We start from the raw sequence: 24,973 nt of genomic DNA, 5'->3' as shown, positions 1-24,973 counted from the left end.
GGGGGAGGTGGCTGGGCCCCCAACTACGGGGGGCGGGGGAGGCGGCTGGGCTCCCAAGTAAGGGGGGCAGGGGAGGTGGCTGGGCCCCCAACTAAGGGGGGCGGGGGAGGCGGCTGGGCCCCCAACTAAGGGGGGCGGGGGAGGTGGCTGGGCCCCCAACTACGGGGGGCGGGGGAGGCGGCTGGGCCCCCAAGTAAGGGGGGCAGCGGGAGAACTGCTGACGTACGTACGTCAGCAGTTCTCCTGATTTACCGAAAGAACCAAAGAGTATGGATTACTGCAGTCACGAAAGCTTCAAATCAACACCTAAATAATGTTTAATGTTCATTAGTTAATGTCCGAAGATGATCAATCCAGTATCGAGAGGGACCCAGGTCCTGTGTAACGAACCACGTATATTCACTTAATTTATACATATCGGTGCCACCTACTTTTTTTTAAGCTGAGACTATATATACATTGGTAGAAAAAAAATATGCCATGTATTAGTTTTTGATGTAGTAAAAATGGCATTTTATTGTGTTTCCACAATAAAATGTTTCCACGCAAAATTACAATTGTGCGTTTGAACACAAATCACCAATTGTAGCCAAGTTTTCCTGGCAGATTCGCCGTCTTCTAGAAAAAACAAATATCATGGACGAATACATGTTAGCCTGGTTGTTGAGCACTTTTAAAAAAAGAACATAACTAATAACCGAGCAATTTACACAAGGTTAATGATCATTTGGTTCTTTCGGTGAAGTCACGTCGAAAGAAAATAAATTAAATAGAATACGTCGTTTCGATTGCAACACAAGCAGTCGTCATCAGGTAGAACTAAATTTGTGTCCGGCTGATGTCTCCGTGTTTGTGTTTTGTCTCTCAAATTGAGTTCTACCTGATGACGACTGCTTGTGTTGCAATCGAAACGTCGTATTCTATTATTTTATTTATTTTTCTTTCTACGTGACTTTACCGAAAGCACCAAAGAGTAATTCCTACAGTCACGAAAGCTTCAAATCAAGGTTAATCATCTTTTTTTTACCGAAAAGCCAGTGACGAATACTGCACATGTGCAAATACTATTGGGCTTAAAGTTACACCATGCACAAATGTTACTGGACGACGAGTCTAAACTTATTTAAACATGGAAAAACTCAATACCGTACGTCAGCTGCAAGCGGATGTAGACGAGAATAGAAATACGGGAGGCAATGTACGTGAAAAGTTTGGGATTGAGCATTTATTCAGACAAGTTTCACAATGCACAAATAATACACCGAGAGTGGTTAATTGGTTAGGGCGGATATACATTGTACTGAATATGGGAATTAAAAAAGGCATGGTACAGGAGAGATAAGTTTCTTCACAACTCGTGTAGCCCACTGTAATTGCGAATTCAAAAGTGCAGGAAATTAAGTAGAAACGAAGGTTTATTTACCACGTCATTTATTTCCACGTATTGAGCCAGACTTAATGCAGTGCGTGATCTACTGACAATCTGGAAATCCCTTCGAAAAACTGGAGTAAATGCTAGCCGAAACAATCTACTCGTCAGAAACATCTCCTTAGCCCAACAAACTCAGTAATACAGCAGCTAAGGGCGTTTGTCAAATATAGCGAAATGCTTTATTAATATCTGGCTCTGCAGCCACACAGCAGCTGCCGCCTTTACATCAGTTAAGAGTAAGCACCGCACACATACCTCGAAGTGGCAAGGTGAATGGTGACATTTATTGCTGGTTAAAGTCTCCACACATAGAATTCTAGAGGGTAGATGGTCGACTTAAATACTGAACCAGTCGTGTTGGGGTAGTGTGGGTACTCCAATTTTTCTCCCCATCATACGTGACCTGCCAAAATACGGTTGTCCTTCCATTTATACTACTGGGTGGACTGAGGCCCAGGGAGGTTTCAGAACCTTGCCCATTGTTTCAACTCCAGTGCTAGAAGATGGCATCAATTGTAAATCCAGTGTGCCAACTATTGCACAACAGCTCCCTTGCAGTAAGGACTTCGTACAATTACTTTTGCTATATACCAGTGACTTACCAAAGACAAGTCTATTGTTTAGATGGATTTTTACCACCCATTGGCATCTTCGAGAAAATACAGATAGCAGCAGCGATTAGAGTTGGGTTGGATTCATCAATGTTTCACACTTTTTAAAAAAAAAAACCTTTATTTGTATATATGCAAAAAACACGCACGCTCGATCGCTTACAACAAAACACCAAAATCTCATACACTTGAAATTAAAACAGAAAGGGAGCAGTGTTACAAAGTAGGGAAATGGTTAATGATTCAAGCATTTTTCCCACTTTCGTTCGACCGATGTGATCAAGTGCCTTCCAGGCAAAACTGCACTGCTTCGTGGAGTACCGCAGTGATATTTTTCAAGTGTAGTGGCATTTTTCAAATATTGTTCGCATTCACAACCTGCTTAAAATTGCTTTTGTAGACAAAAGTGAGCAAGTAACGCAACACTTATAACGGACACACCAACAGTTATCGTGTTACCACTTCTAATTTTAAATCACGTAATATAGTTAAAATAATTACAAGGCAGGAAGTCGGAGAACAAAATGTAATTGCGAGTGCTCCTTCACCAGCCGTTTTTTCATGGTATTGCATTCCACTCCTGCATGTCTCTCCGGACCAGTTGAGCACAAGGGTCCAAAAAAACAGAGGCCAACAGCAGCGAGTGGGTTGGAGGGGGGTGTGGTAAGGTGGTGTGGGTTGGGGGTGGTTGAGGGTAAGAACTGTTCCTTCTCCTGGCTCATCTTCAGCCGAGCCAAGAAAGGCATGGACAGGGCAGGTGGCCATGGGCCCAGTGCTGGCTAGCTCTGACTGGAGCCAGGCTTTTGGCAGAGGACGGAGAGTTTGTCCTGCCCAACGCGCACACACAAACGTACAAAAATCACGTGTGGCAACATCCAAAGTGACAATAGGCTGCGTTTGAATAATTATATTCATGTATTTTTTGTTCATTCGTGTCCTGCTGTTTCACACATAGATCGTGCAAATATATAAATGTATGGCTCATGATGGCAGTGGCTACCAAGGGGTGTAATGCATCAGAGAGGAAAGCCACAAGAGAGATAGGAGCGATTGAATCAACTTGCATGCAAGTGGTCGGTGGATAATTACATTGCAGAATTGTTAGAGCTAGCGATGGTTTTGGGAAGGCCTTCATCGAACAGTGGAATGATCATGGCTGATGATTATACGAGCAGTTACCAATTTTGTTCACATTATTTTTCCCTTTGCTGCAAAAGTTCTGAAAAATAGTCCTCTTCATTTTCCACATCGTCCTATAATGTAATGTATCTCTCAATTCAAACGAACAGCAAGTGCCAGCACATGGCACACTGATGACTCAACATAATTATGGACTTGCAACACTGCACAAGGGCTGCTGTTCACTTGAAGAGAAATACACTTTTCCACGCTGTTAGTAATTATATTGGATGTGCGTCCCATCATCATGAGTTGTACCACTTTCTCAAACATCTGACCATCCATCTTGGTAACATCCAACAAATGCAGTTCCTTTGTAAGTGTCCAATGAGAGCCTGTCTCATGCAATTTTTACCCCGTAGACCACACAACAGCACCCAGGAGACATTCCAAAAAACAGAAATGTAAGTCACATTTAAATAAAAGATTAAACATACATCAAGTTTAGCATTTTTCTCAGCAATACTTGCTCCAATAGTTCCAAAAAAGATCTCTTACATCCATGTGAAAATGTAATGCATCTATGAAAAGAAACCCTCACAGAATCTTTGGAGTTGACTTTTTGTATATAGGTCCTGTATTGGGATATTTGGTAGATGCCTTTTAGGAATATTTTGCGTGTGAGAGTTAACGGAGCACCCTGAAAAACTCCAATCGTGCATAACAGAGGGGATAATGCTCACCAGGTCCACACTGGACAAGTCAAAAACTATAAAAGCCAAATTAGTCCACGAACATGCACCATAGATTGCATTTGTCTGCACAACCCGAGGTAGCAGCATATAAAACTTTAAATAGTTATAATTTATGTGGCCAACAATAGTGAATGATGTGACGACTATTTTAAATGAGTTATCTTGCATATCAAAAATGGATCTAAAAAGTGGGTTATCCAATACTTCTCTCATTAGCCACATAAATACATCTATATTCATTTAGGTTTTGCCAACTAAGGTAGTACTTGTATCTGCTCTGGCCCGTGGATTAAATTGTCTGGTTCTCAAATCAAGTATGGAAATTTTGTAAAACGCCAAACAGCTATTCCTACAATTAACATATTTCCATGATTTTTTTCTCGACCACTTCCTTTACTTATATTTTATTATATTTATAAATAATGTATGCAAATTTAATTGTTTGGATTTACCGAAAGGTAGTTGTCTCCTTTGCACCCGAGGGTTAGAACCGGTGGCACAACGCGGTTTCACATTGCGTACAAAACGAACAATTCACCGTGTTCAGAAAACAACATGTTAAAAATATCCAAGGCAGCTGCATTTAAATGGACGCCAATCAGATTAGGTTGTGAAAGTTCAACGGTCCATATATTTGTTTTAGGAGTTTCAATCCATATGCAACGACAAAAAAAGTCAACCGAGAATGTGCAGTTGTAAATAAATAATTTTGGCTTGCTGCACAAACTCGGATAGGGGTTCAGGGGACGCTGGCCGCTGGCGTGGACGCAACACGAGTCCCTCTTGCGAGCCACATGGCGTTCAATACGCCAAGCCTGGGCCCCCTGCCAACCTACCAGCTGTGCGCTACAAAATGGTCATACGATTCACATCTTGCCGAGGAGATCTCGGCACCAAGTCATGCACCCGAGGCAGAATTTGAAAAATCCCCCCACCCACACAACAATCTAACTGCGACAAATTTATGCAACAAAAAACAGCCTTTAAAAAATGGTCTTCTGATCATTATTTATCTTAAATAAATATGGGCTCCAGTGGCCAGTGATGGCAAATGTTTTAACTGCTCACAGCATCATGGTTGCTTAGGCAATTAAGGAAATCATGTACCCGTGTAATAAGCCAAATGAAACCATCTGGGTTGGCACTTAAATTTGAATTCAAAGACAGCAAGACAATATGGCATTAAAAACTATTGCAAACACTATTAGGTTTACCAATCAACGCCGATTTTCTCCAATTCTCTACGGACACTTTCAGTATACTTTCATAGCTTACGCATATCCGTTAACCCATACGGTTTACCCATATTCTTGTACAGGAAAATGTAGGTCCATACGGTGTACAGTTGTTTCAATACGGGCAATGTTTGTTTATTTGTTTTTCTCCCTTGTGATGGAACTTTGTAGGATGAACGTTGAGATTTATAATGGCACAGGGTGACCCAATATGGTCTGAATTGGTTTGTCATAAGGTAGGCACTGATAAGGTTGACAGGTATGTTTATGCAAAGAATCCATGTGGGCTAATGTTGTAAGTACCATCCCTGCCTACTGTCTGCTTTGTGTATAATTTACGTGTAATTTACAGACCGTGCAATTCTATATGCAATTATAGCCCCGTGCAATTTGTTTCGCTTAAGAAAAAAGGTTGAAATTCTGGCAGAGGCTTTGCTCCTCCCCTGTCATGCTGCCAGGGAAGCAGTTTAACCCGAAAGATAACCCACGCGTAATTAGCCAGCGGTTTGATAAACCCATACAATTAAATTTGCACACGAACACATGCACTACAACTAGGGGGTAAGGTAAGCTGCAGCTCCGGAGCTGCATGTAGCTTTTTAAGGAGCTGCTTTGTGGCGTTATTTCGCATGCATTGCGGCTCTTAAAATATTGAGGGTTTTTTCCGATTTCGAAAAAAAACGGCTCTTTTGGTTAAATTGGTTGCCGACATCTGAACTAGATGCAACAATGTACGAAGATCAGAAGTAAACAAGAAATAGGTCAAAGAAACTGGAGACAAGGACACATCATGGAGCAACGGGTCTGGCGACAACTTTTGGTCAAATTATCTCCGACACTGTGCGCAGAATCGCATTGAAAGACGAACATGGATTTGATAAGCTTAGAAGGTTAAATGACGTAATTTAAACCGTTAAGGAAAGGTAGTCTTGGGCAGGAAACGTCGTTATAAAGGATACCGGCCGATGGTTGAGACTAACGGTGGAGTGGCAGCCAAGGGTTTGAATGTGTCCGAGATGGAGTGTAGAACTCGTGTGCAGGTAATAGCTGGTGGATTATACATCGCTGGACCATGGCAGTTTTGGGGGGGGGGTGCCTTCATCCAGCAGTGGAATAATGAGAGTAATCTTTCATTCTCATGACCTTGTATTAGTTTGTTGGGCCTCAAAACATGGCTCTTTACAAAATAATTATTTTAAATGAGCAAGGCGGAAGAGAAGGGAATGTGTGGTAAACTGTTAATGGTATGGTTTTACAACATGGAGTATAATAGCGCCTCGCAGCTGTCTCTCTCCCCCTCTTCTGTTCCGACCATGGACGAACTCGTCCGTCTGAACGGGGCCCGTAGCTATCCGTGGTGCTAAAGTTGAGGGTAAGAATCCACCCATTTTTCGCCATATAGTATTGTGATATATAACGACTTATTGTTGGTAGCTTAGCTGATGGGAGAATATAGAGTTTATTGATAACATTAAGGTAATTTATATTTTAGTTTTTTATTGGTTCACTATATAGTACTGTGAATAGCTCAGATGTGTAGGCCTTGACTTCAACATAGTCATTTCTGTGACCAGTCACTAGCTAATCACTCAGTTATTTCAATGCTAAATTCGCCTAGTTATTTCAATGCTAAATTCTCCTGTTTGATTTGTACTAAGTGCCTCGGTGAATGTGTATGGTCTGACTTTAACGTAGCTATTTCTGTGAGCAGTTACAAGCTAATCACTCAGCTATTTCAATGCTAAATTCTATGCTAATTCCATTGTCAAGGGGTGCCTCTGCGGATGTGTATGCTTTAACTTTTAACATAACTATTTCTGTGACCAGTCACAAGCTAATCATTCAGCCATTTCAATGCTAAATTATATGCTAATTCCTTTGTCAAGGCGCTTTGTTCCTCTCACACAGCTTAAAGGCCGTGATCTGAACGTGGCTCTTTCACTCCAGTGCTGTCCTACCAGACAGTCTCGTCCCTTCACCTGATGAAGGCCGCTTGTGTTGTGGCCAAAACGTCGTGAGAATATTATTGTGTTATTTTATTTTATCAATTTATTATTTTATTCTCATTCTACGTGACTTTACCGAAAGAACCAAAGAAGATGTTTGAATGCTGTGCGATTAATATTTGACCGTGATATGATGTGCTGGTGGAAAGGTGGTTGCAGTGGTTAGTGCACTACACCGAGCCTGGCGACCAGAGTTCAATTTATGGCTGCAGTTGCCATCAGTGGCAAGTGATATCTGAACCAGTCATGGCCTCCAACACCACTTCACCAATCCCAATTGACCAGCATGGCAAAGTATGGTCCAATAACTCCATTGCCCAACAGGATAGTGAGAGGCCTTCAACCCCACAGTGGAATGAGAAGTGCTGGAAATTATTATTACGTCCTGGAGAGGCTCACGAGAAGAGAATTTGCAACCCTTTATTCATGGAGTGCTGAATTATATCCAATGGTGGAGCCAGGATTTTTCAGGTAGGGGGGCAACCCCCTCCAGCAATGAAAAATGATAGGAGTTGCAAGCAAGGACTTGTCCCTTGCCTTTTATTCGACGCGTGTGAGGCGTTGGCACAGCCATCGATCGAGGGTCGAATTCGAACCGTGTGTGATTGGCATCGCGCTTGCTGAAGGTGAATGCCTTCAGGGATGTCGTGTACTGTATACGCAACTGCGCACAATTCTGTGAGTCACTTATAACCGCTTTGCCGTTACTTATTGCCAATTATGGACTCAGACTATTGTCCTATCATCTCATAGGGTCCCTGGCACGTAATCATATGCTACACATTGGCAGTAGGGGTCGCAAAATGCCGATTTATTACTAAAACCGCAATGATCCGATCGAAATTAGGGATTTCGATCAGATCATTGGGGGAGGGCACGTACCACCGCCCCCCCCCCCCCCACCCCCACTGGCTCCACCAGTGATTACATCCGTCCCAGTGTTGTTCATGGTGGTTGGTTGATCTTACTTCACCACCACGCAGGCCAGTGCAGGTTGGTGAAGGAGTGGAGAGGAGAACCAGCAGTGGCTTAGGGTATCACTCAACATTGACATTACCCATTGCCAAGTATAGAACTCTGGTTCATATACACACACAAAGACAAAGCTCTCCCATATAGCCTTAACATACTTTTTTGGGCAAGTGCTGCTCGTGATCACCCATTATGGCCGAGGGGGTGGGTGGTCAGCACCATGAGAGCCCACGTTTGTCTCGCTAGTGGAAATTTACACACTGCACCAGGTACTCATGAGGCCGAATCGACCTGGGGAGGCCCAGAACCAGTTTAGGTAACCGTTAGGTGGTGTTGGCCATGAGCGGCGGGAATTAAACTCTGGTGTCCGGGGTTCGTAATGCAACGTGCTAACCGCTACACTACCGCTCCCCACCATATACACACACACACTATCAAACATAACCAAATTGCAATATATGCACCCGTAAAAAACGTGACTATTTAGGCATACAATCACACACTGGTATTTTTGCACTAAGGCAAAAGATTCCCCATGTAGTTTATAAAATTGTGGAAAATGCTACAAGTGAGAACCTATGAATGTCAGCAAAGCACAAATGGATGCTGTGGCCGGGCACCACACCACAAAATCGCTTCGTGACAGGTGGAGGAATTGAGCGATCTCACCTGTGACATGCCCGTCTTTCCTTCTCCATTGTCCACGGTGGTGCCACTCAATCGGATGGAGTCGCGCAGGAGCTTTGATCCCGCGCGCGTTCTGTACATGTGGGGCGTACGGGCCAACCTTCCAGACGGCATGCACAAAGGGCACGCAGTGATCGTTCATCAATTCGTCATTGTTGAAAATAAACACATCAAGGGAGGTTTCCCTTGCTCTATGCGTTCCAAGAAAAGGGCGCACAAGAGTGAAACTGCGCGAGAGCAGCCGTCTGGCGAGTAGCGCACACGGTACACACACACACACACATTGTTGTCCTAACGTCAGACCGCAAAGCCACACACGAGTGAATGAAAACCGCATATAGTGAAATGAGTAGAAATAGGTTAGCCGCATATATATAATACACACACACACAAAACTTGTTTATCTAAAACAGCTCATGCCACCCGTAAATCACGACTTGTGTGGCCACCCCCACTGAATCTCCCCCCCCCCCCCTCCCACCACACCCCATGCACACAAACATTGAGGCCCTTGTGCAGACTCTTCCATCCTATCCTCATCTTTTCCAACTCTAAGTTTCCATTTTTATATTTCTTTTCCATCATCTTCCCTCTTAATCCCCCGTCTTGTCTCCGCCAAATCCTTTTAACCAGTGCATTACTATATCCTTTACGCCCTTAGCCGTCGTGTGCCACAGGTAAAAAGTTGCCACTACATCTAAACTGGACCGAAGATCACTTTCGCCAACCATTGAGAGTTGTGTAGACTGCTGGGGCAAGTCTTATTAAGAGTACCTAGTAAAGATCGCACGGGTAGGACCAGGGCTGGATTATACTTTATGTGGACCCGGGGCTGTTATCATTTTGTGGAGCCCCCCTCTGTAAATTAAAATTCCTCCCCCCCCCCCCCCCACGCCTTGACTATTTTACTACCACCCATGGCCAATGTAAAAAACTATTTGTTATTTTAGTTCGAGTTATGTATGTAGAACTTCTTTCAGACAGTATGTAGCCAATTGTGTTAATTGGCGGTGTGGTTTAAATGAACACAATTTTTGGCACATAAGTGGTAGTAACACACAGTGATGCTATGGTTTTAATTACAAAATTACCTATAGGATTTATCACAATGCTACATTTTATGAGAGGCGGGGGGGGGAGCCTCAAAAGCCAATGACCCAGGCTGGGACTCCCAAAAGCCTGTGTGTTAATTCGGCTATTTGGGTGCCGACTATCATCCATTATTCCCAGCCATTATCGTCTACCCGGTGCCAATGTTAGCACCACACCAGGTGCACATTTTGGACAGAAGCTGACCCAGGCCAAGCAGCGATTGTACTGCATTCCACTGCCCTTTTTATTGCGAATCAAACCCAACAAACCGGAATCAAGGGGCTTTGAACGAACAGTTATACCACGCTCCATAACACGGGAGCGCGCGCACACACACACACACCCTTTACCTGGGATCAAATACAGGTGGTGTGTGCACCCCTAATGATGACGCCGATTTGCTGTGCAGTCCACTCTTAAATTTCCCAGTCGAGTAACCACTGTACATTTTCTGGGAGCTTCTGAAAATAAAGGCATGGAAACATTGAAAATACATCTGCTTTTTGTTTTTACATGTGCAGACCTCCTATTATCTGCAGTGCTATGTACTAAAAATAATATGTATTGCTACTTTGATTATTTACGAACTTTTATGAATTAACTCCACTTACCCACAGTGTAAAAAAAAAAATCACAGACAAGAGGATGAATGCGTCGATCAGCTCCACTTATCATCCGTGAAAAAAAATGCAGATAATAGGAGGGGATTTCACAAAGCAGTGGGGATGATATACACGAATAGGGCCATGGATAACAAAAGTTTCGCGACCCTACAGCTCTCAGTTAATACAAGTTGCAGGTAAGGTCACAGATACGAGGAATCATCTTGCATATTTGTTAAAGTGCAGTATTCCTTTACGGCAAGAGAGGGGCAGTGTTACACTGATTGCATGACAGGCAAATGTTTTATCAAGGGCAAGTAAACGGTGTTTCCAAGCACTGACAGATTTAAAAGCCATAATTTTATAAAAATGGAATAAGGCCATTTCCAAGCTACAAAAGGGATGCAAGCCTTGTAGCGCGGTGAAATGGTTAGTCCACTGGACCGACTTGCAATCCAGATTGCCTGTTCAGTCTCTTCGTGGCATGGCAGTTTAAACAATGGTGCGGGTTACTTAAATTTCCTCTCCCCTTCTCCCACCAACTTATGTCCACCCAGCTCAATAGAATGGGTGCACCATAAATGAGTCAATCAGCAGCTCACGCACAGTGGGCTAAAGTGTGGGGGTTACTCTCACCTCGTCCAGCCGTAGACAATTTGGCCAAATGCCTCTACAGGAGGGCCTCTCGAGCTCTCGCTCGTGGTGCAAGCTGTTCTGCCCGCAGGAGGCACGAGCAAGAAATTGCAGGGCTGCGGCAAGCTATACGCGTCTAACTTAAAATCTCTGTTGCAACAGCAGAACATTCACGATTGCTCCACTTCTTAGCTTTATGTGGGAATGCGTTGTGTTTATTGGGCACGCGAATGCCCCCGTATAGAGTAGAGTTGCCCCCCCCTGCCTCCACCACCCGAACTTCCTGCCAAGACTCTTCTTGTGAAGTCAGGCAATGACATTTTCGCGTCTGGGTTTATTAAAAATGGCTACATCATCCTCGACGTTTTGATGCTCGGTTTCTTACTTAAAGTAACACATGGGGAGGTGGCCGGGTAGCTCGGGAGGTCAAAGCGCCGAGCTGGCACCGCTGAAGTCCTGGGTTAGAAAATCGAAGCAGCTGCCCGTCACGGTTTTACAGTCTCAGCCCAAATCACCAATCAGTGTGTAGTGACATCACGGGATGTCACTTTGCAGTGCCAGCCCTAGAGAGTCACGGCGTGCGGTGTAACAACATCACGGATACCACAGTGGTGTGGGTGTAGTACCGGCCCTAGAGGGGCCCGGTGAGTGCTGATGGATAGCGCTGGATGGCACCGCGCTTGGCGCGCAGTGCCAACCCTACAGGACATGGTGTGCGAGTTCCGGCCGTAGGGTGAGGTTACTCAAGGCCATGGGACTCTGGTTGACCCGAGAGGGCACGTGACCACTTAAGTCTACAAAGGGGCCCTAAGTGGGGGCTGGGGGGTCACGTGGTTGGGATCCAGATCCTTCCCGAGGGTTCTGGAAGGTGGTCGTGGCCAAGGGCGGAGCCAGCCACGCCGCAGAGAATATCAGCCGGGTCCCGAGAGGGACCTGGGTCGCTGTTGTTCATCCTGGAAGAAACCTTCGTCTATGTTCTCCGTTCAACGAGTCTCCAACACGAGGACCTGGACCCGAGCTGTTGGTCCCGGTCCGTAGTAGCAGTTACGTTGTAATTAGTGTAGTTAGCCTGGTGGTCACCACCATAGGTTGTTATTCTGTTAAGGGGACGTTACCGCGTGTTGGAGTTAAATAAATGTGTTGCCTCCAAGTCTACGTCTGCGACTCAGTTGAACACACTACAAGTGTAGAAAAACCCATTGTATAAATGTGATTAAAGAAACGCAATTCGGCTATGTTACAACGGCTGAAAATGAAACCCTGGCTCAAGAATTGCATTTCAAGTTTTCAACCATCAAGCAGTAGTTGATCAATATAGCATGAACATAAGTGCGGGCGTCCCTGTGAACACTCAACATAATCTCTTCGGCGCCCAGGCCACAGGGCTAAGCCTAGAGCCAGGACAGTTTTGGCTCTGCCGCGTGCGTCTTGGACCGCCTGTCGCCACGAAACCGTCAGCAAGCAATAAAATGCACACGAAACACGAGCAACCAAGATTCCACCACGCAACGTACAGCAGAAACACACAGCCCCTCTCTCTCCATCTCCCGCCTTGTGAATGTTGGCTCTCAGCACTTGGCATCTGTACAGAATGTCAGGCAGGCATGTGCCCACGTGCGCTCACACCCCGGCAGAGATGTCCCCCAGCCAGTGCGCCAGCCGCTACATTTCGGGGAGCGCGCTCGCTGGACGTCGAGCCCCTACGCTGCGTGATGGGGGCTTTGGGAGGTGGTGGCGTTCGCGTGTGGCGTTTTACCTTTCTTTCTTTGGGTTGGTGACAAGAGAGGCCTTAACTTTGTCAGCAGGGAGCTGCGCACGCACGCACACACACACACCTCCGAATAGCACTGCTGGCTATGTATGGTGCGAAAGGTTCAACATACATACGTGCACAGAACATACACCACACTCGATTATACAGCTACATACACAGACACATTACACACACACAAAAAAGGTCTCCCGTTTAGCCTTAACAGACTGTTCGGGGAAAGGCTGCTCGTGAGTACTTATGAAGGCCGGCACGGCACGCAACGGGGTGGGTGGGCAGCACCACAGCGCCGGTTGCCTGCGTTTCCTCAGTGGCAACATGTACACACTGGACCAGGTACTCACGAGGCATAACTCGACCTAAGGGAGGCCCAGGACCGGATCAGATAATCAAGACCGGCGTTGGCCATGGAGCGGGAATCAAAGACGGGTCCACCAGGTTCGTAACGCATCACGCTACCGCTCGCCACGCACCACACACAAATCCTCCCCCCACCCCCCCCCAATCATTCACCCAGGATGTGTTCTTCATCAATCACATACAAACCATTGCACACTTTCTACAAACATACAGCACACCGCATTATATATGTACATACCACACATTTAATATGCACACACACACACACTATCACAAGCACACATTCCATTATATACTTAAACCACACATACGCCCCCAAAAAACACGCACATCTACCCCATCACATACTTTTCCCTTCAAAGACCCCAACACACACAACTTACATCGCACATACACTCGCCCACCACATAGGCACATGTACACCTGCCACCACATTTCCTTGAGCTATACATTAAATGGTAGCACAATGAGTAGTGGGTAGATGGTTGAAATCAAACACTTGGGTCACGCACATTTTTAAATTCAGGCAGTGGGTCAGACGCGCGTGGAACATTTTCCTTCCAGTGCACAAGAGGCGTGCGTCTGCACTTGCGCACGTGTTCACACGACGCATCACGTGCAGCGGGTGCTCATCCCACGTAGCGCGAGTCGTGTATACCAAGTCTCGCACGCCGCGATGGGGGAGGACCCGATAGCGGAGTGGTTGGTGCGCTGCAATACAAATGCACCGATCGACGAGAGATCCATTCCCGGCCACAACTAACATCGTTGGCATAAAACTTGAAGCGGTACCGCATCTCGCCTCTGGTCAACTAGCCCTTTAAAAGAAGAAACTGGTGCAGTGTGCAAATACCGGCACCGGGGAGACAAAGGCGGCCTAGGCTTGGTGTTGGCCACACCATAACCACCACCACTACATTCATTAGGTGCTCGCTCATAGAACTTGCCCCAACAGGGCTACACCAGAGATCTCCGTCTCCGTTCGCACAATGCATCATGCGAAGCAGCGTTTACCGCACGATGACGCAACAGGAATGTTCCGAGCGATTCGGGAAAGAAAACAAAAAAGAGGAATTACATTCATTGCTGGCGAGGCAGAGGGTAACAATAATAGCGGGCCTTAGTCATTCTATTGGTCAGTGTTGAAGACCAACAGTTTAAACAATGAATTAACAACATATTAGCAACTCCTTCCCATATTTGTCTCTCCAACCACACTGGGCCTTCTCTTTTCAACAGCGTTGGCTCAACACAAGAACTTTGAACCCGGTTTGGACATTCAGTGTCTCAGTCAGGTTTGCTTAAACCAATGCTGGTGAACCACTCGGTGATTAAAATGGCAAGGACCATTTCTGTTAGAAGTGGAAAATTATACAATGCTCGATAATTAATTATCACTGAGCGTTGCGGAGAATGCAAGTAGCATCATGAAGTATTTATTTTAAAAAAATCCAATCCCACAACGATGCTCAATGATGATTAAGCGTGAAATTAATTAGCAGTAATTTCACCACTACCTTTTATTTAATTCAGTTCATCAACAAGTACAAAAGACAAAGATCCCCCATATAGCTTGAACAGACTATGGCGGCAGTGTTTTTAGCAAGCACCTATGAAGGCCGGCAGGGCACACGAGGGAGTGGGGTAGCCAGCACTACGTCGGGCTACCTTTACTGCTCTAGTGGCGATGTTTACACACCACACGAGGAACTAATTTCAGGCCAAGCAGACCTAGGGAAGGACCAGAACCGGTCGTGTAGATTTTAAGTACTCCGGTTTTTCCCCTCCATATTTTTAGAAAACAGCGTTTTAGAATATTTGGCTGCTATAAATTTCCACACAACGATAAGCCACTTAGTCGAGCTATCATTTGTGGCCATGTCGATTCTGAAGAAGAGCTATATAGCTCAGTGGGCCATAACATAAAACAAAGTTTAGTTTTCTATCGCTTTTGGGCAGTGGCACCTTGCGTGAAGAACCTCTCTTGCGCAGACTGCATCCCTCCTGGGCCGCAAGCTTCTCCGTTTCTTCTTCTGCGGTCGCTCCTCCGCTCGATCCCTGCACCGCCACTTTTTTCGCCAGCTTAACACCGCCTGGACAATGGGTTTTTTTGGTTCGTTTTAAAAACATACGTTAAGGGGATCGGGGGCTCGGAATCAAACTCAGGTCCACCAGGTTCAATCGCGCAGTGTGTACGAACCACAACGGCACCACTGCCCCCCCCCCCCGTCCCTTAAAAAGTAAATGGCTTCCTCAAATAAAATAATCAATGTCCTTGATTGAAGCAGGTTAGATACCGGTGGAACTTTTCACTGCTTTCGCATGGGAAAGCAAACACACGAGGGGATATCACACAACAATCTACACAGGTGAAGTCACCAGTGGCTTCAGGGTCAGACAGAAAAAGCTAAAAAAATGGGTCGATTGGAAAGGTAGGAAGGAACAGAAGACTTTTACGGAGGTTTGTGGAATTGGAGGCAGCGAGGAATGGGAGTAGGAATGGTTGGAGAGGGAGTAGGGAGGAAGACAGATGCGAGTAGAATGTGCGAGAAGGACGGAGAAAGCCGGTGTAGTAGGTGCGAGGGACCTATATGCTAAAACTTAGGAACCCAGGCGAAGATATAGGGACCATATACCAAGACCTAGGGACCCATGCTAACATTGCTCCATGGGGCTCGCCCCTACCCACCTACGCGTTTTCCCCTTAGCCGCATCGCCTTGTCCAGCACCAGATCAGCCTCCAGCAGTTCCTGCTCAATTACACAAGACAACCAACCACACACGCGGGGCAAATACGACAGCGCAACAGCTAAACCACATACACATGGTGGGGCGCCACGGTGAAGAAATGTTAACTACCTCGCCTGGTTTACAAGAGGTTGTCGAGTTCCATCCCGAAGCTGACACCTGCATGTTTGGAGTGTGCATGTTCTCCCCGTGGTCGCGTAGATTTTTCTCCGGGTCCTCCGGTTTTCCCCCTCCACATTTAGAAACATGCATTTAGAGTACTTGGATGATATACATTTTGTTGAGCTATCATTTGCGGTAGGTTGCTTAAAAAAAAAAGCTATATAGCTCGGTGAGCCTTACCTGGTCAAATAAAAAAATAGTTTATAGTTTAGTCTGTAGATGGGAGGGGCCTCACCTCAAGTGGAGGCTCCAATTGCTCATTCCCAAGACTCGTAGCTGTAGGCAGACAGGAGAATACTATTTAAGGCAAACTAGATTCGAAGCTTACCGAAAGAACCAGAGTAATTTAAGGTAATTCAGCTAATAATTTCAACGAAATGTATATATTTCATATAAATCTGGCTGTCGCCTGAGGATGCTGGTTGTAACTACTGTCGAAACGTCGTACTCTAATTGTAAACGTCGTGGGTTTTCCTCTCTAACACAACCGGTGTGCTGTACTAATAACAAATTGCCATGTTCTGTTTATGTGACAAACCTTACTAATTGGCTGTGTCGGGCGGTGGTGGGTTTAACACATTTATATTTACGCGATCTAACCCAAAAAAACCTGTGTTATGGATAATCATTTATCTTTAATCTTCCCCCCCCCCCCAGTTTTATCCCAATGATTTGGCCAATCAGTTTCACGCCACAAGACAAAGAATCCATTTCGGATCTCTCGTAGCAAAGCGAGATTCTTCCAGTGTAGAGAATGGCCTGCGGAAGTGGATATCACCGCTACTTCTTCTGAGATGCCTTCAAGACACCAGCAGACTCGACTACTGTAATGCTCTTCCCGAAGAAATTAACAAGTATACTGCAACTAATTCAGAATGCAACAGCACGTGTACTGACGAAAACCAGAAAGAGCATCCACGTGTAACACCCGTTTTACAATCTTTGCACTGGCTGCCAGTCAGTCATGTAATTGATTTTAAAATATTCTTATTGTTTATAAAGTCGTTGAATTATCTGGTACCTGTATACGTCTTCCATGCTTTTAAGAAATTAACCAACAAGATCCCTCAGATACTCTGGTATCGGTCTTTTAGTCATCCCAAAGGCCTAGACCAAAAACTAGGGAGAAGTGGCTTTTGGTGTATTACAGTTCCTCGCCTGTGGAACAGCCTGCCAGGGGATCTGAGGGCTTTAGAATCATTAAGCACTTTTAAAATAAATCTAAAAACTAACTTTGATTAAACGTGCTTTTAATTAGGATTCTCTGAGTGTTATTTTTATTATACCTTTGCTAGAAATTTGTTAATGCGATTTTAATTGGCCTACAATTTCACTTAGTGTTTTTGCCTATAAAGCACTCTGTATTGCATCTTTTGCACGAATGGTACTATAGCAATAGTTTGATTGATTGCACGTAGTAGATTGCAGCACTTATCTCACCTCGCCCCTGCTGCTACAGACAATAATGTTCAATCGCGCGATAGCAAAAGCCCGACACATTTGTCAGCCCCAGAGCTGAACCGCATCCAAATTTGAGTGCAGAACAGGTGCCACGTGCTGGTGGGTTCTTTTTTTCGTGCAGTCATTCGCGACCAGGCCGAGAGACCATGAACTCGCTACACTTTGAGAAGTTCGCACCTTTGAATTCCTGCAGGGTCATGGCCCGCACGCGTGGTGGCAGCAAAGTGATGCGCAGCGAGTAGCACATGTTCAGCCCTTCCAGCACGGAGTTGGTCAGGGTCTGGATCTGCTGCTTCCGAGCCAACACTTTGTGTTGCAGCACGGACATGCAGTGGGGGGGGGGGGGGGGGGGGGGGGCACAAGGTGGCAGGGGAGGGGGGCACACAGGGTGAGGGAGGGGACGAGACGCGAAAACCGCCCAGCCGACACCAACGTCTGCATCAGGGGCAGTCCATAAATGACGTCACGCAATTTGACGATTTTTGACACCCCCCAGTCGTCACACGGCGTCACAAAAAGTCAGACCCCCCCCTCAAATATGACGTCACAAAGCTCTGTCCCCCCCAAAAAAAATTAATATTTCCATTTTGAAAATAAAACATGCTTCAAATCGCTTTAAACTATTGTCATTGTAGTGTGTATTTAATGTGGCGTTGAACTCTGATGTTGTAGGAGTGTTGTTATAACAATTCTATATTTCAAGTTGCGCATTTTGATGTGACGTCACTTCTCAACCCCCCCCCCCTCGTCACAAATGTCTGACCCCCCCCCCCAGGTGCGTGACGTCATTTATGGACAGCCCCCTTATCAGTGCACGGCGGGGCTGCGGTTTAACCCGGCCATGGTACACCTATCGCACGTCCGCATAATTGTGACCTGTAGTAAGTTTACCGGCCGCTTGAACGGCCCTGCAAGAATCCAGAGCCAAGGAGCCACCAGCAGTAGAGGTCGCCAGAGATACGCTACCGGTACGTGTGCTCACAAATGAGCCACACAAAAAACCGAAAACACCCCTACCACCACCACAATATTTCGTCATGCGAAAGGTTTCGTCGCGGACGTGGGCCACGTGGTGGGCAACCAGTCGGCGGTTTAGCGGAAGGTCGTGATCTAAGCGTGGCTTCTCTCACTCCAGCGCTGTCCTCCAGACAGTCTCGTCCCTTCACCTAATGAAGGCCGCTTGTGTTGTGGCCGAAACGTCGTGATTTTTTTTGTTATTTTATTTTTACCTACGTGACTTTACCCAATAGAACCAAAGAGTATACCCCATTGTTGTGCTGTATTACGCTCCCACGTCTATGCGTCCCGCTTTCACCAACCCGCAGTGACCAGTGGGATGGTAACACAACCTCCTCCACTGAAGGGATGGGGAGGGCCCTTCGTCCAGCAGTGAATTTGTTAAAAAGGGCGGTGCACGACCCCCGTAAAATAGTGGGGGGGGGGGGAGGGGGGGTAAATAATATTACTTGCGAATGATATTCGAAATTGACCAATATGGTAATGTTACATTTGTGCTCATTGAACGAATACAGCTGTACGAATGAGACAGTAGCACAAGACACAAAAAGAAATCTTAACAATTCATCGAATCGCCTGTGAACCAAAATGTCACACGTTAAACAATACTGCCTCGTCGAGAAATTAACTGTTATATAATAATAAAGCACTTTGACAAATCCACTGGTGCACCAACGCCTCTGATTCTGTGTTGGTTGTGGGGGTTATTTAACCATACTTCACCAAGCTGGTCAGTGCGGGGTTGCTGGGGGGGGGGGGGGGGGCTAAGACCAGTTGAGATATCACTTGCCACTGATGCGATTTGAACTCGACGCAATGAGCTAGAACCACTGCACCACACTTCACTCCAATTGTTACATAGCATGGTCAGCACCCAATTCATCTCCGACACGTGACGGGGGGACAATGTGCTTCTGGGTAACTTTTCGACAAATTAAAATTCCCCACGTGGGGGGGGATGTAACTTGGCCTATTGTTCACCAGCGGTGGTGAGGAGGCAGTCCACATCGGTCACCCTGTGGATTCAATGTCCACTAACAGCCACTCCTACCGCATTATAAGTATAAATTGGGAACTCATTTATTTAGGAACGGCTTGTCGTGTTTTCGTTAGTTGTCCTTCCCACCCCCCGCACCTCCGACGAGCACGGTCGGCCACGCACGTTGCGGAAGACGTTCACCACACATGACATTGCATACAATACGCGCAACGTTCGTTTTAAAAGATCCAAGCGAGGAGAGAAAAAAAGATTGCGTCTTATAATCGGGATAATGTAATCTGTGCCGCGTAGCCGCAGCCACGGCAAGTTGTATACAGGATGTGCCTCGTTCTGTTTACATGACGACCATTACTAATTGGCTGTGTCGGGTGGTGGCGGGTTTAACGACACATTTATATGTATATACACACGATCTAACAAAAAACTATCCAACGTGTTATAATACTGGATGTGGTGTACCGGGGTGTGGGAGGTTTTTTTTTTTCCTCCTGGGTCGATAACACGCCACCCGCTCCCCACCAAGCCACAGAACCACGGGCTGCCAAACTCCATCACCAGGCCACAGAACCACGGGCTGCCCCCCCCCCCCATCACCAGGCCACAGAACCACGGCTGCCCCCCCCATCACCAGGCCACAGAACCACGGGCTGCCCCCCCCCCCCATCACCAGGCCACAGAACCACGGCTGCCCCCCCCCATCACCAGGCCACAGAACCACGGCTGCCCCCCCCCCATCACCAGGCCACAGAACCACGGGCTGCCCCCCCCCCCCATCACCAGGCCACAGAACCACGGCTGCCCCCCCCATCACCAGGCCACAGAACCACGGCTGCCCCCCCCCCATCACCAGGCCACAGAACCACGGCTGCCCCCCCCATCACCAGGCCACAGAACCACGGCTGCCCCCCCCCCCCATCACCAGGCCACAGAACCACGGGCTGCCCCCCCCCATCACCAGGCCACAGAACCACGGGCTGCCCCCCCCCCCCATCACCAGGCCACAGAACCACGGCTGCCCCCCCCATCACCAGGCCACAGAACCACGGGCTGCCCCCCCCCCCCCATCACCAGGCCACAGAACCACGGCTGCCCCCCCCCATCACCAGGCCACAGAACCACGGCTGCCCCCCCCCATCACCAGGCCACAGAACCACGGGCTGCCCCCCCCCCCCCATCACCAGGCCACAGAACCACGGCTGCCCCCCCCATCACCAGGCCACAGAACCACGGCTGCCCCCCCCCCATCACCAGGCCACAGAACCACGGCTGCCCCCCCCATCACCAGGCCACAGAACCACGGCTGCCCCCCCCCCATCACCAGGCCACAGAACCACGGGCTGCCCCCCCCCCATCACCAGGCCACAGAACCACGGGCTGCCCCCCCCCCATCACCAGGCCACAGAACCACGGCTGCCCCCCCCCATCACCAGGCCACAGAACCACGGCTGCCCCCCCCATCACCAGGCCACAGAACCACGGGCTGCCCCCCCCCATCACCAGGCCACAGAACCACGGCTGCCCCCCCATCACCAGGCCACAGAACCACGGCTGCCCCCCCCCCATCACCAGGCCACAGAACCACGGGCTGCCCCCCCCATCACCAGGCCACAGAACCACGGGCTGCCCCCCCCCATCACCAGGCCACAGAACCACGGCTGCCCCCCCCCCATCACCAGGCCACAGAACCACGGCTGCCCCCCCCCCCATCACCAGGTCACAGAACCACGGCTGCCCCCCCCCCCCCATCACCAGGCCACAGAACCACGGGCTGCCCCCCCCCCCATCACCAAGCCACAGAACCACGGCTGCCAATCCCCCCCCCGCACCTTCCCTGTCGAAGTCCTGCAGGAAGACCTCCAGCTTGTCCCGCCGGTCTGCGGGGTCCAGGCCCTCGCCCGCGGGCCCCAGGGAGGGGCGCGCCTGGCCGGCTGCTCTCACGCCGCCGCCGCCAGACTTACGGGCCCCACCCGAGGTCTTCGTTCTCCATCGGGAAGCCATGGGGGAGGGTTGAAGATTTGGTTGGTTTGGTTGAATTAAAGCGTGCGCCTTGGCTGGACACACACACAAACACGCACGCATGGATGTAGAAGTTACACGTGCCCATGCCGTGTCAACCCACACGGTTTAACCGTATTCTTGTACAGGGAAACTTAGTTTTAAAAAATGCGTGTCTATTTGTTTGTGTTTCTCACCTTGCGATGGGACTTTGTGGGATGAACGTTGGGATTTATAAAGGGGCACGGGGTGACCAATAAGGTCCGAATTGGTCTGTGATAAGGTAGGGCACTGCTGATAGAAGGGGGTTTGCGACAGGTAAAAGCGTTGGGTGCGCATCAGCTCGCCTCTCTGCGAGCAGTTTGTGAGTTCTTCAAATAGCAAAGGCCCCGCTGGGCCATAACAATAGACAAATGTGAAAACACCGCTCCACGACCACCACCATCATCATCGCAATGGTTTCAAATGTGTGACTACCCGGGCAACACTGGTGATGCCTTCTCGGCTAAAGTGCCCCCCCCCCTCCACCGCACCCTCAAAATCTGCGAATTTGGTGAAGAACATTGCTTAGTAGTGGTGTTGCATCGTGGTTGGTGGTGGTGGTGGTGGTTGTTGTTAACGATTACAAGGTGGTGAACACTGCGAACCACGGACAAGAAATTGCTTCCATTTCGGCTTAGACGGTGCCGGGGAACGTCGATTCGCACTTATTACGCTGGCACACCAACCACATCAATCTCCTCTTATTTGATCCTAATTAGAACTATTCAATATGGTGGGGGTACAACATTTATACATTATTATGGATAGTTCTACAGTATATAGTACTGTACATGGGGTGCTCCTAGACGTATTGTGACTACCGTTTAATTCTCTAAAAAAACGTTAAAAGTAAACTTTATTTGAAAAGAGAAAGTAAACATGGAAAGAGGGAAAAATGTTAGGAGGGGGGGGGGGGTGTCACAAGACATCTGGACCACCCTGCACTGTACTTGAGCCAACATTCCCGACTACAAGGTGGCCGCTAGCAAGCAGCGGCAGCAGAATTGTGGCTTAAATGTCGACGTGACAAGTGGTGCACATCGTAACGTTCCGCTCACGTGAAGTGCCCAAGTGTCTTTATACGCAACCACAGCCCGTCATCATCATCAGCCGTGATCGATCCACTGCTCCACGCAGGCCGTCGCCCCCATTTAACCTCGCCCGATGTTTGTGCCCTGGCCCGGACGCCCTTTAGACGAGCAGGGCACGTGAAGGATAACGCATACCGTGTCCACCCGTACGGTTTACCCCGTAATTCTTGTACAGGGACGTCGAGTCCATAGTTCCATAGTTCCATTTATTTGGCATAGCCCTGCGAGCCATTCGGCTCTTGAATCGGGTGTAACCGCAACAAACAAAAAAACAAAAACGTGAACAAGAAAACATCTTCAAGTGATTCTTCACGTCCACACGGCGTGCAGCCGTTTCGCTAAGAGCAAAACATTCGTTTGTTGTCAATTTGTGTTTCTCCCTTGTGTGGTGGGACTTTGTAGGTTAAACGTTGAGATTTATCAAGGGCACGGGGTGTCCTTTAGGGTCTGTGACAAGGTAGGCAGTGATAAGGGGTGTGTGGTTATGGATAGATGTACCTTGCACCTCGAGTGGTGGTGCCTTAACGCCTGCTGCTTAGACCAGCCTAAGCAACATTTCGGAATACTTTATACAGTCCTAAATGAATCCCCGATTGAGGACATAGAAAGTTACAATTGCATACCTGTCAACCCCTTAACAGTGCCCTACCTTATTACAGACCAATTCAGACCTCATTGGTCACCCCGTGCCCTTCCAAATCTCAACGTTCATCCTATAAAGTCCCATCACAAGGCGAGAAACACAAAGACAAAACAAAGTTTGCCCGTACTGAAACGGCTGTAACGCCGTATGGACCTGAAAACTCAATTTCCCTGTACAAGAATATGAGAATAACCCGTATGGGTTGACAGTTATGCAATTGTAATGTGGCGTACGTGAAAACTGCAGTTACACACGTCTGTACCCCGTACAAAACAAACAACTCACCCGGTTTGGTTCCAGAGTTGGGCAGGACGATTCCAGCAAACAGCACACACACAAGTTTGTCTTTGTTCGGCAGCTGAACCAAACCTGTTATTCCCTCCACTTACACCTCCACTCCACCTGATGGTTCAATCACCAATCACTTGCTGGTCAATCAACAATCAGTGCTTGAGCAATCAACAATCATTCGCTGGCCCGTTAGCCAATTATTTAGCTTAATCGGCCAATTAACTGTGTCTATTTTGATTTAAAGCTTTCGTGACTGCAGGGATTCATATTCTTGATTCTTTCGGTAAAGTCACGTAGAAGAGAAACAATAAAATAATAAAAATACAAAACATATTTTTTAAATAATACAAAAAAATATATAAAACATGTGTTTATTATTTTATTGTTTCTCTTCTACGTGACTTTACCGAAAGAACCAAGAATATGTTTCTATTGTTGCGCATGGCAACAATGTGGTTCAGGAGTTAATTGCCAATGTCGAGATCTGCTAGTCACTATGAGAGGGTGCTTCAGGAGCGGAAAGTTCGTGTAGTTTTGTGATTCCTCCCTTGAAAGAGCGCAGACTTACTGTGGGTTTAACTATATGATCAATAAAGTCACGTATAATGGAAATAAAATAATAAAAATAAAACATAATGAAATAAAATGATTTTATTTCCATTCTACGTGACTTTACCGAAAGAACCAAGAAGATGAATCCCTGCAGTCACGAAAGCTTTAAATCGAAATTTATATGATCCATAGTTTGGGTTGCATGGCCACAATCGCACTCCTGTTTTGAGTCTTTAATTTTACATTGACGTTGGAGATGTGCGCATTGGCCTGTTGATGTTCTGATGCAGTTGATGGTAACTCCGGTGTCTTCGAGGAGGAGGTGGAGGAGGAATGTCAAAGCCTGGAGTTGCGATGATGTTTGCGTCTCGAGTGGAGGTGTTTGTTATTCCGGACGTGCGCATTGTTTCCACTCTTTGTTCGTTGCCCGGCGTTCATCCGCATCTGGGTGATATTCTAGGGATGGTGACAGCAGCGCCATCCATCCCAGAAACTTGAGTTGGTGACGGCGAGGGACGTTGGTGAGGTCTTGGTTGATGGGTAGATGGTGGTGGTGATTGTAGTTGGCAACACAACGTGCGAACTCCCTTTCAGTTTGCAAATCTCTGCGGATATTTGGTTGCAAGAATATTCGCCAGAACAGGGAGCCAAAGGGGATGGGTGTCGGTTTCAGTGTTCTGGCTATGATGCGCCGTT

The 24,973-nt window shown here is 47.4% G+C and overlaps 1 protein-coding gene across 3 annotated transcripts; it reads right to left on the bottom strand.

Annotated features, from left to right (window-relative positions):
• Positions 1-2,153: 2,153 nt before the first annotated feature.
• LOC116944219 (uncharacterized) lies at positions 2,154-23,829 on the bottom strand. 3 transcript variants are annotated; one of them, XM_032957734.2, is made up of 10 exons: positions 23,720-23,829; positions 21,490-21,714; positions 17,824-17,952; positions 16,421-16,461; positions 15,965-16,025; positions 15,241-15,368; positions 12,901-12,953; positions 10,260-10,370; positions 8,800-8,917; positions 2,154-2,870 (listed from the first exon to the last, which is right to left on the bottom strand). In XM_032957734.2, exons 2-10 carry the CDS (start codon positions 21,659-21,661, stop codon positions 2,823-2,825), a joined length of 861 nt encoding a protein of 286 aa, XP_032813625.1. In that variant the 5' UTR covers positions 21,662-21,714; positions 23,720-23,829; the 3' UTR covers positions 2,154-2,822. The 3 variants fall into 3 exon arrangements, with proteins under 3 accessions (XP_032813625.1, XP_075924360.1, XP_075924361.1); XM_076068245.1 differs by lacking the exon at positions 23,720-23,829 and adding an exon at positions 21,856-22,012; XM_076068246.1 differs by lacking the exon at positions 23,720-23,829 and adding an exon at positions 21,856-22,012 and having other exon boundaries at positions 10,260-10,367.
• Positions 23,830-24,973: the final 1,144 nt, after the last annotated feature.

This window comes from Petromyzon marinus, chromosome 20 (genome assembly GCF_048934315.1).
Source record: "Petromyzon marinus isolate PM22_M1 ecotype Great Lakes invasive population chromosome 20, UKy_Petmar_22M1.pri1.0, whole genome shotgun sequence".
Taxonomy (NCBI): Eukaryota; Metazoa; Chordata; class Hyperoartia; order Petromyzontiformes; family Petromyzontidae; genus Petromyzon; species Petromyzon marinus.
Note: the sequence above shows the minus strand (reverse complement) of the source record. Positions and strands in the feature narration are given on the sequence as shown.